At 51.4% G+C, this 18,534-nt stretch overlaps 1 protein-coding gene across 1 annotated transcript in view; it reads left to right on the top strand.

Annotated features, from left to right (window-relative positions):
- The first annotated feature begins 12,489 nt into the window (after positions 1-12,489).
- The window catches only part of Smad6 (SMAD family member 6), a 73,138-nt gene continuing 67,093 nt past the window's right edge, over positions 12,490-18,534 (top strand). The window contains 2 exon segments of the mRNA XM_038322894.1: positions 12,490-12,922; positions 13,010-14,347. Coding sequence (XP_038178822.1) covers positions 13,525-14,347 — 823 coding nt within the window. The 5' untranslated portion in view covers positions 12,490-12,922; positions 13,010-13,524.

Below are 18,534 nucleotides of genomic sequence, written 5' to 3'. Positions count from 1 at the left end.
CAGCGGGGCTGCAAAAACCCAAACAAAGGCCAAGGCTGAGGGTAGAGCTTAGTTGGCAGAGAGCTTGTCCAGCATGCCACAGACCGGGCATGATGGCTCTCACCTGTAGTCCCAGTACTCATGAAGTTGGAAGTTGGTCTGGGTAGTGATTCAGCCAATTTTTTTTTAATGCTCAGGTGATTGGGACATATAGGCAAGCCCAGAGCCCAGGCAGAGTGAGAGCCAAACGTTATCTTTCCTCACCACCTGTGAACCTGACCCACCAGAGCAACCAGGGCATTCCTTCTTTTGTGGAAACTTCAGTTACGAGCAATGGGCATGTCACCCTGGGGGTCAGGGTTCCTGAACTCTATAGCCTTCATGGTAGCCTGACTGTGACCCAGTAGGTAAGTGCTGCATCCAGCCTGGATCTTCAGGGCTGCAAAGCTAAGACATTTTTTTTCCCAGAGCCAGCTGTTCATGAGAAACAGTTACTGGTTAGTAAATACAAACCATGCTTGGTGCTCAGGTGCAGGCGCAGGGCCTGCTTACTCATTAGGAACTGTGTATGTGGGGCCTGGTGCTCACAGTCATTTATGAGGTGTTTTAGTTTTGTTTAAAATCAAAAGGAACAAGGGTTGGGGATGTAATTCAATGGCTAGACTGCCAGCCTAGGGTACCAGAGGCCCTGGGTTGTATCCCCAGAATCCTATAAGGTAGGCTTGGTAGAGGCACACAGGGCTGCAATCCCAGCTACTCCAGAGGCCAGGGCTGGTGAACCAGGACTTAACAGGCTAGGCTAGCTCCGGGCTTACTGTGGCTACATCATGACAATAACAAGTAGACACCAACAAATCCAGCCTGAGGGACGCGGTTCTTATGTCAGCACACTTGTCAAATATGTTTTCAATTATTTATGGGAGAATGGAAAGATGGCCCTGTCTCGGGCCTGCAAGAGTCATTATACTGCCTGTGTACAGCACCGGGCCCCGGAGGATGCTGGTGACTCTGTCCTCCGTCCCTTCCCTGAATGTAGCTCGTGCCGGAGGGAATGAGGACAAGGAGTGTTTCTGATGGGTTTTCTGCACACAGGGTCTGGAACAGGCGAAAGCCTGAAGCCAGCCCTGGCCTGGCTGGAAGACGTAACACACAGGAAGTCCCAAGCAAGGCAAGACAGGACGTGCCGCGCCTCACTGCCATCAGCCCTTAGCGCTGCCTCTGCTTGCTCCTGTCGGTTCCATTTGTCACTCAGCCATGTCCTGCTCTTCAGGCCAGTGGACAGTTTCAGACATTAGAGTTCTTTAATAAACAATTCTTTTGTTGATTTTCTTCCTCTCTGCAACCGACGTTTACAATTTGGATGACAAGTTCGTTGTTTCTGAGCCTTTGGTTGAACTGTTTCTGAGGGATCTGCTTGGGGAGAGAGCATTCAGAAGGGACAGGCAGGTGTCACCTGGGACTGTACGTCAGAGGGCAGGAGACAGAGAGTGGGATGTAGCTTTTGTCCCCAATAGAACAGTCTAGATTTTGTAGCGAGTGCAAGTATTAGTGGTTTACTTTTAGATGACTTTAAAAAGCTGGATGTGGGGGCCATTGAGGTGATTCAGTGGGGAAAGGTACTTGCCACCAAACCTGGTATCCTAAGTTTGATCTCTGGGATCCACATGGCAGGAGAAAGCCAACTCCTGCACGTTGCCCTCTGCGCTCTCTCTCCAGGACACATTTGCCCTCCAAAATTAATTAGCGATAAAAACAAAAAAGAAAAAAGTTGGGTGTGGTGGAGGACGCCGCCGCAATCCCAATCCAAGTGGAAGGCTGGGGCAGAAAGATGGTGAGTTTGAGGCCAGCCTAAACTACATAGTAAGACTCTGTCTCGAAACACAGCAACAACACAACACAGAACAACCAAACCAAACGAAACAAGCAATTGAACAAAACCCCAAATGGTTCTGTGCTGAAGCGTGGTCTAGCTTCTGTCTACCTGTGCCTTCCTCTAGCACAGTGCTTTTCAAACTTCCTCGTGTTTCGACCCCTTAATATAGTTCGTCATGTTGTGGTGACCCCCAAGCATAAATTCCTTTTGTTGCTACTTCATAGCTGCGGTTTTGATACTGTTATGAATTGTAATGTAAATATCTTGTGTTTTCCGAGAACCACTGCTCTAGCGGCATGCATCATCTTTACCAGGTATAGCCCCAGACGGTCTCCCATGGCAGCCTGGAAGTCACAGTAATCCTCCTGTGTCATGACAAGCAGGTACCACCAATGCCTGGCTGTATTGTACATCTTTCCAAAGACTGTTTATGCATCTGTAGACATTTTTTTTTTAGGGTGGGAGGTGGTTTTGAGACAGGGTTCCACTGTGTACTCCTAGCTGTGCTAGAACTCAGTAGACCAAGCTGACCTCGAACACAAGAGAGATCCACTTGCCTCTGCCTCCCAGGTGCTTGGACTAAAGGCATGCGCCACCACTGCCCACCTGCAATTTTTTTTAAAAGTGAGGTAAGGGGGCTGGAGAGATGGCTCAGAGGTTAAGAGCACTGGCTGCTCTTCCAAAGGTCCTGAGTTCAATTCCCAGCAACCACATGGTGGCTCACAACCATCTGTAATGGGGTCTGGTGCCCTCTTCTGGCCTGCAGGTGTACACACAGACAGAATATTGTATACATAATAAATAAATAAATAAATATTATAAAAAAAAAAGTGAGGTAAGCAGGGTATAATGATATACACCTGTAATCTTAGCAACCAAGAAGCAGAGTCCAGGGGATCAAAAGTTCAAGCCATCCTCAGCCACACAGTGAGTTAATGCCCAGCCTGGATTACATTACACCCTGTTTCAAGAACAGGACAAAAAATAAATAAGAATGTGAAGTTTAGTTTAGTGGGGCTAGGGATGCCGCTCAATGGTTAGAGTTCCCGCCTACCACTCACATGGGCTCAGTCCCTAGGACAGTGGGAGTAACACAAGGCCGGTTGTGGTCAGCCCTTAGCTTTTTTTTTAATCATTAAAGATTTGTTTTATTTTATATTTTGCCTGTCAGTATTTGTGTGTGCTATGTGCATGCAGTGCCTGCAGACGCCAGAAGATGGCGATGGTTCCCTGCAACTAGAGTTACAGAAGATTGCCAGCTGCCATGTGGGTGCTGGGGATTTAACCTGGGTCCTCTGGAAGAGCAGCTAGAGGCTAGGCTGGTGCGGTGGTGTACACCTGGAATCCTAGCACTTGTAAAACAGCGACTGGTGGTCCTCTGTTGAGTTCAAGGCCAGCTTGATCTATGCAGCAAGTTCCAGGACAGCCAGAGGTACATAATAGAGGGACCCTGTCTCAAAACCAACCAAAGAAACAAGAAAAGGTAGGCCAGTGCTTAACCACTGAGCCATGTCTCCAGCCCATCCAGAAGTTATTTTTTCAATTGCTTTCTATCTTGTTCTTTCATCTTCAGGGATTCTCTTTCGTCTTCAACAGCTGACGGTGAACCATCATTCCTCTATTAGACGCTATAGTGAAACAATTAAGGTTGGTTTTAATATTTTGTCTCCCCCCGCACCCCAAGACAGGGTTTCTCTGTATAATTCTGGAGCCTATCCTGGCACTCACTCTGTAAACCAGGCTGTCCTCGAACTCACAGAGATCCGCCTGTCTCAGCCTCCCGAGTGGTAGGATTAAAGCCGTGCACTACCACTGCCCGGCAATATTCTGTCTTTTGTTATAAAATAATATTTATGGACTGTAACTTCTCATTCTTCAGAAATAGCACAGATAGAAGCACATCTGCCTGGCTGTGATTGGCTAAGCATGAGGACCGAGAGGCACAGGCTGAGCGTGAGAACCAGCAGGACAGACCTAGCTGCAGAATGGAGGCCCCATTGGACTGAATCTGTCAGAAATTCCAATCTGCCTCCCTTCTCCCAGCATTTCTGGAGTATTCCCATGGTGCTAGACTAAGGGTGTGGAAAGTTATCTCCAGTCCTGACAAAGAAGAACATGCTGCCAGGCGGTGGTGGCACATGCCTTTAATCCCAGCACTCGGGAGGTAGAGGCAGGTAGGTGGGATCTCAGTGAGTTTGAGGCCAGCCTGATCTACAGAGGATTGTTTCACAGACAAACTTTGTCTCATAAAAACAAACCAAAAAAAAAAAAAAAAAAGAAAAGAAAAGAAAAGAAAAGAGAAAGGTTCATGCCAATGCTAGGGCTCTGCGAGGAAGGGAGGCTCAGGGTTCAGAGGAAAAGGCAGATGGACTGCCAACAGTGAAACTGGAGAGCTTGTGGGGAGCTCAGGAGCCCCAGAGGGAAGAGGAGAGATGCAGGTGAGCTATCTAAGGGCATGGCAGCTGGAAGGCTACCCTTCAATCTCTGGGGGACCAATTGAGGGGGTCTCCAGCTGGCAGTCTGGTTAGAGAGGAAGACAGAAGGCTCCCTCTCCATGGTGTGGAGGAGTGATTGACTGGGCACCATTGTACATGGTTCTTCAGATAATCTAGCCTTGGAAGGCTGTGCTCAATGCAAATGTGCTCTTGAATTCAGGCGTGCATCTGTGTTGTTGGATACTTTCTTATATGAGGATCTCTTTGTCTCCCTGAAGGTTGGGAAAGTGAGGCCTCCCTGGAATCAGGTCTTAGGTCAGTCTGGGGAAATGTTTACAGTGGGAGTGACAGTCTTGAGGGGTCTTGCCTCACTGATCAAATATTCATGGACATTTTCATTCTACTCCCTGGTATATCTGGATTAGTTTTAATATTCAAAATGGAATATGTTATAAATAAATATATACCATAGAAGAGGGAGGGAGCTGAGAGAGAATAGGGGGTGCAACAATTAAAAGTCATTATATAAATGTATGGAAAACCCAAGCAATTAAAAAAATTTAAATTGTATATTTATATTATATATATATAGGAAAAAATATATTATGTAAAAATACATTTCCTGGTGCTGGGGAATGTAACTCAGTTTGTAGAGTGTTACCTAGCATGCTGGAAGTCCTGGGTTATTGCTAGCACCTTATAAATCTGCCATGGTACACTCCTGTACTGCTAATACTGGAAAGGTAGAGACAAGAGACTCAAGAATTCAAGTTCATAGCTGATTATACAAGTCCAGGGCCAGCTTGGGCTGTATTACACTGTTTTGAAGGAAGAAACAATTTCCCAACACCTGTGAATCAAGTCACTTGTCCAGGAAAAAAAATCCTTAACTTCCCAAGGCCCCAGAACCCTCACTGCTGGGGTTTACTGCCTTGGCCAGCCTTGGTTGTGATCCCACTAGGGCAGGCAACCCAGTGCCCAGGTATTCCCTGGAGACTGACTGCGGTACCCTGGGGTAGAGCAGCCACATCTCCAACTGCTTTGCACACATTCTGCCTCAGTTACTTCCCTCCATGTCTGGGCGCAGTTCTAAGAGTTCTGAGGCTCATTTTTCAGCTTCTTAAGCAGGCAGGGCCTTCCATGAGTCCTGTGAGTCCTGCCCTGCCTGACTCAGGGTCATCCATACACAGTCCTAACCCTGATTGCCAAGCCAACCACTTTACAGTGAGAGGGGGCTGCCCCAGAGATTAAGAGTTTTCAACGTTGCCACTAATGTAGTGGTCCCACTTGGTAATGACTCCCTCTATTTTCACTTCGCTAACATGAGCTATGGTTTACTGAGCTCTTATTCCAGGTCAGACACCATGCTTGTCTTTTCCTTTTTCTTTTTTTTCTGTTTTTCTTTTTCTTTTGTATTTTGGTTTCTTTTGTTTCTTTTTGTTTCTCTGTAGCTTTGGAGCCTGTCCTGGATCTGGCTCTTGTAAACCAAGCTGGCCTCACACGCACAGAGATCCACCTGCCTCTGCCTCCCTAGTGCTGGAATTAAAGGCGTGTGCCACCACTGTCCAGCTGACACCATGTGTGTGTGCATGCTTGTTGAAGCCGGAGTTCAACCTTGAGTGATGTCCTTCCTCCGGCACTGTCCTTTTTTTAAAAATATTTATTTATTTATTTATTTATACAATATTCTGTCAATGTGTGTGCCTGCAGGCCAGAAGAGGGCACCAGACCTCATTACAGATGGCTGTGAGCCACCATGTTGTTGCTGGGAATTGAACTCAGGACCTTTGGAAGAGCAGGCAGTGCTCTTAACCTCTGAGCCATCTCTCCAGCCTTTTTTTTTTTTTTTTTTTTTTTTTTTTAATACAAAATCTCTCACTGGCCTGGAACTTGCCAAGTAAAGCAGGCTGGCTGGCCAGGGAACCCTAGGGCTCCACCTGTCTCTGTCTCCCCATTGCTAGGATTTCAAGCATGTACCACTATGTCTGTGTTTTAAATTTTTATTAATTTTAATTGTGTGTATGTGTCTTTTTTCTCTTCTGTCTGTCTGTCTGTCTGTCTGTCCTCCTTCCTTCCTTCCTTTCTCCTGAGACAGGGTTTCTCGGTTTCTCTGTGTAACTGTCCTGGCTGTCCTGGAGCTTGCCCTGTAGACCTTGAACTCCTGCCTCCCTGGTGCTGGGATTACAGGTATGTGCCACCACTGCCTGGCTGTGTATGTATCTTTTCTGTTGGTATATGCCATGAGTACAGGTTCCTGAAGAGGTCACAGACCCTTGATCCCCCCGGAGCTGGAGTTACAAGTGGTTGTGAGCTGTCTGATGTGGGAGCTGAGAACTAAATTCAGTCCCTCTGGAAGAGCAGCCATCGCTTTTAACCATGGAGCCATCTATCCAGCCACCACACCCATCTTTTTTACTGTGCATTTTGGGAATTGAACTCAGCTCCCCATGCTCGCAAGGCAAGTATTTTTCAGAATGAGCTCTCTCTCTAGCCTATCGACAGTGAACTTTGATATTCCAAACCGCCTTCTAATGTCACAGCCGTCTAAGACTCAGATCTTTATAAACTAGAAGTGATAGAACAAGCCTGTAACCCCAGTGATGGCGCTGGGGGAGGGGGTGGAGGCAAGAGGATTATTTTAGGATAACCTGGGTTACTGACTGAGCTCTATTCCAATCTGGACTTTGTAGCAAGACCCGTTCTCAGGGAGGAGGAAGAAAAAGAAGAAGAAGAAGAAGAAGAAGAAGAAGAAGAAGAAGAAGAAGAAGAAGAAGAAGAAGAAGAAGAAGAAGAAAAGGAGAAGAAGAAAAGGAGAAGAAGAAAGAATTGTGCAATGCAAAAGAAAAATTTAGAAGGTAGCTCAGCTGTGGTATGTTCACCTCAAAAGCATGAGGCCCTAGATTCAATCTGCATTCAATACATCTTCATGACTATCACCACCACTACAAAATACCCCCAACAAAGGAGGAGGAAGAGGAGTTGGTGAGGACTCAGGTGGTCTATTTGTAGTCAATCATCTGGTAGAAAAATTGGATTTCCTACCTAGGTCAGCTGGACCTTGTGGCCCAGTCTCTCACTCAGTAGTCTACCCTGCCTGCCCCTCCCTGGGGCAGGAGGCCTGGGGTGGTTAGAATAACACTAGCAAGTGATTCAAGAGGGCTATGGAGCCGGGCATGGTGGCCCACGCCTTTAGTCCCAGCACTTGGGAAGCAGAAGCAGGTGGATCTCTGTGAGTTTGAGGCCATCCTGGTCTAAAGAGTGAGTTCCAGGACAGGCTCCAAAGCTACACAGAGATTCTGTCTCAAAAAAAACCAAACAACAACAAAACAAACAAAAAAACAAACAAACAAACCAAGTTCAAAGTCACCCAACATGTAACAGAAGAGCCTAGATGTGTATGTCTCAGCCTTATCTACTGCTCCTCTTCTTCCACTGCTTCCACTCTGGTCCCAGCTGCTGCAAGGCCTCCTCCCAGGCTCCTGCGCTGGCCTGGGTCCACAGGTTACTCTCCACATGCAGTTAGAGGGAACCTACTGAAACAGAAGATCAGCTTGAAAGTCAGCCTGGGTTAAACGGTAGAACACTTGCCTAGCATGCACAGGACCTAGGGTTTGGTCCCTAACACTGCAAGTCAACGGTATAACTTAGAAAGCAGGTTTTGCCTCCCCCTTGCTCAGAACCTTCGGTATCTTCCAACTGACTTAGAATACAAGCCAAAGACCCAGCAGTGGCCTGCATGAGCCCACATCTGCCCCCAGTATTTCTCTAACCTCTTTACCTCTGTGAAGGTCCTGGAATGTTCTAAACACATGCATCCCAGGCATGCTCCTGCCTCAGGGCCCTTGTGCTCGTTGCTATCCATCCCTATAGCTTTTTGCAAGCAGACAATGTGATAGAAAGCCCCCCCCCCCACACCAACTACCACTATGATTTCAATGTCACCACAAAGACTTCAATTTCATTATGTCATCAATATAACCTCATTCCCTCATTCCAATGTCACCTTCCCAATGAAGCCTTCCCTTACTTACCTCCTCTCTCTTCCCCCTTCTTTCTTTTACTTAGACCTTGGTGTCTGTTTCCAGTACTCTGAGCACCATGCTTGTTTTGTGATAGTCTGTCTTTTCCCACCAGATTCTGTGATCTCTGGAATTTGCTTATTGAAGGTTCCCCAGCTCTGAGAAGAGGGCAGGGCACCCAGCAGAGCTCAACAAATACCAGTGAGCCCACAACTCCATTAGAGTATATGGGCATTATCCCTCCAAGGGAGAGTCTGGAGAACATGTCTCAGAGTTTCAGAGGGCTCTCTATCACTTTCAAGTGTTCCCCAGCTCTTCCACTTGAGGTTATGCTGGCAAGTGGATTTGCCTACCAAAGGAGCAGACAGCTCTGCTTAGCCAGTTTGCCCTATGGTTGGCCTATAAGATTAGAATGTATAATTGTTCTCCATAGAGTTAATAGGCAGGATCTGGGTATTTGCATCAGTCTCTGTGCAGGGGTTATGATGAGTCTTCTGGTTAATCCATTTAGTTATGGCAAGAGGTGGCCAGGCTTTGTGATGACTTCTTTGTAAACTGTGCTCCCTAGATCCCGATTACTTCCCACCACCCAGAAAGCAAGCTCTAGCTTCTGTGATTTCTGCTGTCTCATGCCTTGTTCCTCACCAGTTAGTGTGGAAACTTCCCAAGGGCAAAAGACCAATTTTTTTTTTTTTTTTTTTTTTTTTTTTTTTTTTTTTTTTTTTTTTTTTTTTTTTTTTTTTTTAGAACTAGGTTTACTCTAAAGGAGATACTCACCTGGTTTCGATTCTGCCACCTACTGGCTATATGATCAGAAACCAATAGTCTAACCTCTGTGTTTGTGGCACTTTAAAAGAGTAGGAAGAAAGAACAAGACCTTCCTTGTATTGTCAGGAGGATGGGAGAGGAGGATGCCTAGGAGGGTCTGGCCAGGTAGGATGGAGAGTTCAGTGAAGTGGGGGATTTTAACTCAGCCGCCCTACAGAGACGGAGTGTTTGGGGTCAGGGGAAGTGAGGCAAGTGCCCTCTCAGACAGGAGGGTTCCCAGCAGCCTTATTCTGATCCAAGCTGATGAGGGTGGTCTAGCCTGACAAGTTGCCCATCTCTGCCCTTGTAGGCTTTGTCTCAGAAGCGAGAACACGGAACTGTGCTATGGGACAGTACCGAAGTGCGGACCCATGGAGTGCCCCGAGGAGAGAGGAAGGATGGAGGAGACAGGTAAATCTAAGGGCTCAGAGTCACTTCTTCCTGGGTGACTTCCTGCGGCTGCAGGACCTTGAGGATGGGCAGCTGGGATCCTGCCTTCCTCCTTCCCTCTCTTTTCCCTACATCCCTGGGAATCCTGGCAGTTTAGTTGGGTGGAGGTCAGAGCTGCGGCTCCACAGGCCTGCGCAGCTGTGCCCCACTGCACACACCCTCTAGTGGCTACAAGGTGTGCCAAGCACTAAGTTGGATGGGCCCTGAGAAGGAGCAGGCCTTCACAGAGTGCAGATCTATGGCTTCGTCTCACTTAATGTTGGCAGCTGCCCCTACTGTGATTCCTATTCCCACTTTATAACGGATAGATGACCCACACTTATCAAGTGGAGAAGTACCGTAGCATAGGTCCTGAACTCAGGCCTACCAGACTCTGGTCGCAGTCCAGGGGCGTTCTTCCTGGCACTGTGCCCACCCTACATATCCCACCGAGTAAGTGCCAAGAAGCTAAATTTTGCTTACGTTGGCAGCCCTCTTACTTATTCCTTTATTTGATCATTTATTTAGTGTGTGTTTACGGTATATGTGTTGTGGGTGTGTACATGTGTGAGACTGGAGGTTGACATTGGGTGTCTTCTTGATGCCTCTCCTTATTTCCTTGAGACAGGATCCATCACTGAAGTTAGAGCTCACCCATTCAGCCAGGTTGGCTGCTCAGAGAGCTCCAGATATCTGCCTCTCTGCCCCAGCCTCCCCACGTCTAGGCTGCAGACCAGCACCGCTGTGCCTGGTTTTTTACATGGACCACTGGGCATCCAAATTTAGGCCATCATGGCAAGCACTTTAGCGATAAGCCATCTCTCTAGCCTCTGGTTTGAGGTAGCAGGTTTCTTGAAGTCCTGCTTTAGTCTCTCCTGGCCTGGTATACCTCAAGGACATTGTAGGAAGAGATATTTGTGCTAGGAGTAAGGGGCAGGAGAGACAGAAGCCTCAGCTTATATACTTCTCCAGGGCTGGGGATTGAGAACTCTTTTGGAAGTATCCAACCCTACCGTGCCTCAGTTTCCTTATCTGCACACAGAGAAAATAAAAGGCCGTGAGATGTAAGTGAATACATGCCGGGTAGGCTTGAAACTTTTGTTACCGGGTAAAGAGCTCAAAGCACATGTCATTATTATTATTGTAACCTGAAGTCAAGGCAACAAATATCTCCGTAAAAGAAATATACTTGGTTTTTTTTATATTTATTATTTTATTTTGGGGGACTTTTGGAGACAGGGTCTTATGCAGCCCCAGGCTGGCTTCCAGTTCAATGTGTAGGCCAGGATAGGTGCTGGAGCTAATGGGTGTGCACAATCCTGTAGGGCTTTCTTTGTATTTCAGGAGCCACCAATTTCATGGATGAGAAAGAGACAGACCAAAAGGCAAGTTCGTGTGGGTGCTGCTGGTCCACTTGGGTTGTGTACACTTATTAGTAAGCACTATTTCCTATAATCTTCGCTCTGTGAGGCAAGCATCATCTCCAGCATTTTTAGAGGAGAAACAGTGGTCAGGACTATTTCTATTTCACCTTGGTCAAAACAGTGAGGGGTGTGCGAGACAATCGGCCCTCGCAACGCAGGAGTACCTGACTCCAGGTAAGGCTTGCAAGCAAGGCCCTTCCCCACGGCGCACACCCAGACCTGGCCCTGGGCTAGCATGCCATGGTCACGACACCAGCCCATTTCAGGGGTATCTTATTAGGAGGGGGGGGGAAATCACAAGTCCGCGCCCCATCCACTGCACCCCGCCTCCCTCGGGGAGCGGCGTCCAGCCCTAAGCCAATGAGAGTAGCGGAATTTCTTTCATTGAGCTCCCGGCCCCACTCCTGCCCGGAAGGGGGAGTGGCGCTGCGCCGGGGGTGGGGCCGCGGCTCGCCAGGGGAGGGCGGGGCCGGCCCCGCGGCTGAGCCAATCGGCGCCACGCCCGGGAGGGGGAGGGGGAACCAGGCCTTTTTTCCCCTCCGCGCGGGACCAATCCAGACTTTACAAGCTTGAACTTTTGCCACCCTCGGACTAGCTAGCACGCCCGAGGAGGTACCCCGCCGCGCCGGCTCCAGGGCAGGAGCGGCCTTAACCCTTCCCGTGCCAGGCCCCGCAAAACTGTCCCTCAACTTGCCCCTGATTTCATAGTGGAACATAGCTGGGGAAAGCACGCCCCTTCATCAACATCCCTCTCGAAGGGGCAGAAAGTAAATCCAAGAAGGGAAAAGGAAGCGCCTGGCCTTGAGGGGGCCCTGGGACGCCAGGCAGCCTGGCGGAATAGCATAGGCAACCGAGAGGAGACTTCCAAGAGCAAGCGCACTCCTGCCTCTACCCCACCCAGTCCTAGTCCCCACCTCCGGCTATCCTGGAGCTCCCTTGGTCGAAGTGTTCTCTGCCCCCACGTAGCCTGTAGTGAGACCCCTAGTTCTGAGGAGGAGGTACGTGGAGTCTTTGTGGGTCACAGAAGATCCCGCTACCCCAACTTCTCGGCCGCCCTCCTAGTTCCCCAGAGACGCAGGGCAGGAAGGCGCGCACACACGCCCATTTTTATTAGCCCGCGCTGAGGCTGGGGGTTTGGACCGACTCTAAAGTGCAATGAGTGTTTGCAAGTTTGTGCACAAGCCAGGGAGAGGCAAAGGGCCGTTTTGGAGTCCGGGTCGTTGTGGGTTCACCGAGCAGAGCTGGGTAGCAGGGTGTGTGTGTGTGTTTGCTTGCGCGTGTGCGGGATCGCTCGTATCCATGCCCAAGGCGCGACGTGAGCTAGAGAGCGAGTCGCGGGCGCTGTAAGCCTCGGGGCGGGGGTGCTAGGGCGGGAGAGGGGCGGGGGCCCGGGTTTGTCCCGCCCCGGGAACCAGCCCCCTCGGAGCCTCGGGCTCAGCAATGGGACGTGTTCTCCTTTAAGAGTTAAGAAACTTGAAACCTTGTTTGCGCAACAATCAGCGCCGCGGAGCCGCCAAAGTGTCTAGACTGGCATATGATGGGAGGCAGCCAATGACTCCGCGGCGCTCCTCCGGGGGCCCTCAGTGTGCGTTTGAGGAGAACAAAAAAGAGAGAGGGCGCCGAGCGGGGGAGCGAGCGAGGGAGCCGAGCCCAGAGAAAGAGCCGCCGGGCGCTGCCTCGCCAAACCTCGCTGGGACCGCGGGGCCACCGGGAGGCACTTTGGTGGAGGGGGAGGGGGGCGACCTCGGCAGCCGCGGCGCCCGGAGCGACCCAGCGCAGCGTGGGGCGGGCTTCGACCTCTGCCTCGGTGGATTGCATTTTTAATTAAGGATTCCTAGCAGCTCTTGGGATTTTTTTTTTTTTTTACGGCTTCCACTCATGTGTTGACACTCGCGTTCAGGAGAGATTTGCCCCAAGTGCACCGAGCGCCCGGGACCTGAGACGGAGTTGCTTTTCGTGCGTGCAAATCCAAGCATTTGGGGTTTTGTTTGGGATCTTTTTCTTGCTTTGCTTTTATTTTTATTTTACTTTATTTCATTGCAGGGATCTGGGAGTTATCCACAAGCCTGAGTTTCGGATCCTGCAGGGAAAGCCCATGCAGCGCAGCACTTGGCTCTTGAAGGCAGAGTTGTGCAGACACATTTGGGGGTACGACGCAAGCGCTTTGTGCTCGTGTACCAGCCGCGCAACTTTTGAAGGCTCGCCGGCCCATGCGGGGTGTTTCTAGCATCGCTTCGCCCGCGACTCCCCTAAGGCTCCAGGGCGGCTGGAGTTGAGCAGTCCCGGCCCACCGCGGTCCATGTAGCCCGCTGGTCCCGCGCGGACTGCGGCTCGGCGCGCGCGTGTTCCCGGCCCGGCCCGGCCCGGCGCGAGCTCCCTCATGTTGCAGCCCTGCGGTGCCCCTTCGACGACAGGCTGTGCGCGGTCTGCACGGCGCCCCGCGGCAGAGCTTCATGTGGGGCTGCGGCCCGCGCAGCCGGCGCCTCGTTGAGGGAACGGACCCCTAGTAACCGGAGACCGCCTCCCCTCCCACCACCCCAGGCGCCAAAGGATATCGTATGTTCAGGTCTAAACGCTCGGGGCTGGTGCGGCGACTTTGGCGAAGTCGTGTGGTCCCTGATCGGGAGGAAGGCAGCGGCGGCGGCGGCGGTGGTGGCGACGAGGATGGGAGCCTGGGCAGCCGAGCTGAGCCTGCCCCGCGGGCACGAGAGGGCGGAGGCTGCGGCCGCTCTGAAGTCCGCTCGGTAGCCCCGCGGCGGCCCCGGGACGCGGTGGGACCGCGAGGCGCCCCGATCGCGGGCAGGCGCCGGCGCACTGGGGGTCCCCCGAGGCCGGTATCGGAGCCGGGGGTCGGAGCTGAGGGCTCCCTGCTGGATGTGGCGGAGCCTGGAGGCCCGAGCTGGCTGCCTGAGAGTGACTGCGAGACGGTGACTTGCTGTCTCTTCTCCGAGAGGGACGCTGCGGGCGCGCCCCGGGACGCCGGCGATCCCCAAGCCGGGCAGTCTCTGGAGCCTGAGGAGGGTGGCGGGCCTCGGAGTCGTGAAGCCCGCTCGAGGCTGCTGCTTCTGGAGCAGGAGCTCAAGACGGTCACGTACTCGCTGCTCAAGCGACTCAAGGAGCGTTCGCTGGACACACTGCTGGAGGCGGTGGAGTCCCGCGGCGGCGTGCCGGGCGGTTGTGTGCTGGTGCCGCGCGCGGATCTCCATCTGGGCGGCCAGCCCGCGCCACCGCAGCTGCTGCTCGGCCGCCTCTTTCGCTGGCCAGACCTGCAGCACGCAGTGGAGCTGAAACCCCTGTGCGGCTGCCACAGCTTCGCCGCCGCCGCAGACGGGCCCACGGTGTGTTGCAACCCCTACCACTTCAGCCGGCTCTGCGGGCCAGGTGAGCGCGCGCGCACGGGGTCGCCTCGACCTACGCCTTCATCTTCTGATCCTTTTCTGTGGCCACCTCTTTGTGGATGCTCTCGGGATACTCCCTGGTACTGGGAGCCTGCAGTGGGTTGAGGAAAGCTGAGGGGTAGGTGTCTGCAACTTCAAATGGTAACTTCACTTGTGGCACCAGCAAATTTAGAAAGGGGCATGTTCGGGTTTTCTATATCCAGCTTCTGGGACTTAAAGTAGATTGCAGCTTTGTGAAACGGGATAGCAAACCATGGAGTGGCCAAAGGAGTAGGCGATATCTCCCGTTTAGGGATTCATCCTAGTTGGTTGCCAGCTTCTAGCATTTGTGTGCGTGTTCCCATACCCCGTCTGTGCTTTTCTGCACTAGGTAGATATGACTGTGAAATTGTTTGCGCAAATCGTGCCTAGCGTCAAAAGTGTTTGCAAAATGTTTTACTTGTCCGTTTCTATGCTCTGAGCCCAGATTCTGCAGGGCAGTCTCTCTTGTTTCCAACATCCTTTGGGGGTGGAACGCCAGGCTCCTTCATCGTTATAGCTCTTATAATTCTTGCCTTCAGCTTCCCTCTAGAGTTGAGGGTCCTAAGGCATCTGAGTCAGAGGCTTCTAGCTCTTTTGTTACTAGCCCCTTTGTTCTCCTGGGATCTTAGACACACACCCTTGCTTACCTAGGCAGGCTCAGGTGCAGAAGCAGAGGTGAGGACAGATGAAGGCCCCTGATGGGCCCAGAGCTTACATACAGACACACACACACACACACACACACACACACACACACACACACACGTTTTTTGTACCATGAGAAACACTCATTTTAGGTGTAGTTGAACACATTTGAGGCATCGGAGTTTTTGCTGGGGAGAATGGGACAGGTAGTTACAGGCTCTGGTCAGTTCTCAAGTCTTCCTGACTCAATGTGGAAAGAAAACATGAGTTCAGGAAGCTTGGCTTCTCACCTGTGTATAGATGAGCGCCTAATGGCATGAAGAGAAAGAATGTGGCCCTCCTGTTATTGTACTTCCTGACTTGTGTCCCTCATGGTCTGTCCTTCCAGGCTCAGTGTAGAGACTTTGGGTAGTCCCTGACTTTCTGTGCCTGGAGGCTCACTGACAGCTTCCCCTGGAGGAAACTGCAGTTTCTGTCTCTGGGGGAAGGACCCCATTTGTGCTTGTATTGCCTCTTCTGGTAGGAGATGGATGGTGGGGCTCACTATACTCTTCCTTAAGGCCCTACCTAATGGATTTCTTCCCCCTGTGGCTAAATCGAAGTATTAACAAGTTTGCTGAGCATTTACACTGGATCAGGTACTTTGTGTGTGTGGGGGGGGGAGAGCGGGGAGAAGAGGGGAGAGAGAGAGAGAGAGAGAGAGAGAGAGAGAGATTCATGCTGTCAAGAAATCCTCCTGGGAGGTGGGAAGAAGTGGGAAGGAGGTGAGGGGGTGGGGCTAGGTCAGTGGTCTGAGCCACCGGGAGGGCTGTGGGTGTGCCTGTAACTGGATCACCTCTGGGAGTGCCACGCCTTTAACCTGGAGCAGCCTCAGAGGAGGGGGTGGACCTAAGGAGGGCTTGCTCAGGTGGGTGGACCGGATAAGGAGGAGCAAAAAGCTAGAGGCCTTAGGATCGAACCCCACTTAGTTCCTACTCTTTGCCCTAAGAATTGGCCCTGCTTGGTCAGAGGGAAGTTGAAAGGGGCCTGATGAACTATAGAATCGGGACCTAGGCTCTGTACAGTGACCTTGGATGAGTGTGGACTTGTGGGAAGGCTCTAGAGACATTTTCAACTGTACTAAGTATTGGAACCTAACTCCCCACTTCCCCTATGAGGTACCTTCCCCTGGGCGGGGATGTGGGGGCATGCAAGATGAATCTGTTCCCTGCCTCTGCTAACCCGAACCTAGGGAGGGCTCTAGTCATCCAGCTGGGGACACCTTTGAGGACTGTGGTTGTGGGAAAGAAGCAAAAGTTTCCAGTAAGCCCGGTTGACCCTCTTGCCTTCCCTGAGACTGGGGACCGGGGAAGCCCTTTGCTGCGTACCCCGCCCCCGGGGCTGGCCGCCAGCCTGGCTCCTCGAAATGGGCGGGCACATAGCAGGGGTTCAGCCGAGCGCGTCCTGATAAGGAGACCGCTCCTCCCAACTTTCCAGCTCATGAAGAGGGCTGGGGCATGGGGCAAGCAGGCAGGCAGACAGACAGACTGTCTGTTCGCGCACACAACTAGAGTAAAGTGCATGGGAACACCCAGCACCAGTCATTCGCGCCCGGCCTCCACCCTCAAGGATTCCCAGTGTGAAGACACGTGGGAAGTATGGTCCCCCTTCTGTTCTGAGCCTGGGAAGTTGATGGCCCTGGCCTCCTCCCATCTGTAAAGTTCTGGGTTAGCCAGAACTGAGGTGAAGAGGTTCCAGGCAGGTTCTAGGCCCCCTGGGTTTTGTCTTAGAAACTGGTGTCCTGCACAGAGGCCTTGCCCCGAGTACCAGGCTCAGTGCGTGACAGTCTGGGGCCTCTGGAAGCTGTCTTTCCTGGGCCTTTCTGTTTAGGGCTAAAGCCAGCGCTGAAGCTTGGTGGGTGCCTATGTGGACGGAAATGTGGAGAAATACCTTAATCACAGCTCTGACCTGTTTATAGAGTTCCTTTCTCCTGCAAGTATCCATTAACTCTGGAATGAATCTCCTGCTCTTTGCTTCCCTACTTTTTTTTTCTTTCTGTAATTATATTCAGTAAATTACTATTATCCAAATTGTGCCCGGGAAAGAGAGAGAGAACTTCTAAAGGGCTGGAGGAGGCTGCCTAGGAAAACACAGGGTTCCCAGGCCAGGCCTGGAGGAATTAGAATGGGCCAGAAAGTTTTTCCTTTTATTTGGCCTGGCATTATCCCTTTGAAATGAGATCAATTTCAAGTTGGGCTTCCCGGCCCCACCCCGCCCCCTCGCGGCCCCTCGGCCTGTCTGTCGGCTCCCCGCTCCTCTCTTGGAGGTGAGGAAGCAGTGATAATGCCCAGTTTGCCTCTTGCTGGCGCCAGCCGGCTGTGCTGTTTATCTGGCTGCTGGGGGAATCTGGGCAGTTAGGCTCCTTCGGCCTTAAAGCGCCAGGAGCTCCTTTTCTGTCCTCCTGATCCTGAGGCTTGGGGTTGGAGCCTTTAGGTTCTGAGGGAAGAAGAAACAGGCACCCAGAAGGCCCCCTCCACGCCCGCCTGCCTGTCATTTCTTGGGAGGGGAAAAAAGTCGGAGGCCCAGGCAAGCATGTGGGCTTGTCCGAAAGCAGAGCTGCCCTACAAAGATGGGTGGAAAGTAATGTCACATGGAAACTCCCGCCAGGCTCCGAGAGAGGCTGTGAGCTTCCTTCTGGCCGGAGATGAAGGTTTAGATCCCAGAAGGCTAGGTAGCCCCTGAGGGCTGACCAGAGGGGGGCTGGGCTGCGCTGTTGGCTCCTGGCTGACTACTCAATTTTTGGAGGAAGTTAGAGGAGATTCTTCTAGTCCATGCCTTGGTGCTGGAGGTCTGAGGGGCTTGGAGTTTCTGATGTCTTTATCTTTCTCTCTTGATCATGACCAGTTAGTTCTCTCAGAGGATCCTGCAGAGACTGGAAAGGCTCCGTTAGAGTTTACAGTGTGTAAATTTCCAAATCAACATAAATCTTGTTTATTTACTTTGGTTTTTCGAGACAGGGTTGCACTGAGTAACAGCCCTAGCTGTCCTGGAACTCTTTCTGTAGACCAGGCTGGCCTCCATCACACTGAGATTTACCTGCCTCTGTCTCCCAGTTGCTGGGATTAAAGGTGCATGCCACCATTGCCTGGCTAATCAGCATAATTCTTAACAAGGGCTAGAATATTTTCTAGACAATGGGTGGACAGCTAGGGGTCAACTTGAAGATTCTTTCTGATCCTGTGTCTTACCCAGTGGAGGGCTCACCTAGCCTGCCTGAAAAGTGTCCTATGGGTCCATTCTCCTAAATCCTGGAGCTGTGTAGGAGGGGAGAGGGAATGACAGGTAAGAATTAATTGGTATTGTTCACAGCACATCATTCATAACAGCGAAATGTGGAACCAACCCAAATGTCCATTAGCGGTGAATGGAGAGACAAAGTGTGATGGAGCCGCACAATGGAATACCATCCAGCCGTAAAAAAGGGTGAAGTGCTCACACATGCCAGGGCATGGATGGGCCTGGAGA

Source organism: Arvicola amphibius, chromosome 3 (genome assembly GCF_903992535.2).
Source record: "Arvicola amphibius chromosome 3, mArvAmp1.2, whole genome shotgun sequence".
Lineage (NCBI taxonomy): Eukaryota > Metazoa > Chordata > Mammalia > Rodentia > Cricetidae > Arvicola > Arvicola amphibius.
This window is presented reverse-complemented; position numbering and strand designations above follow the sequence as displayed.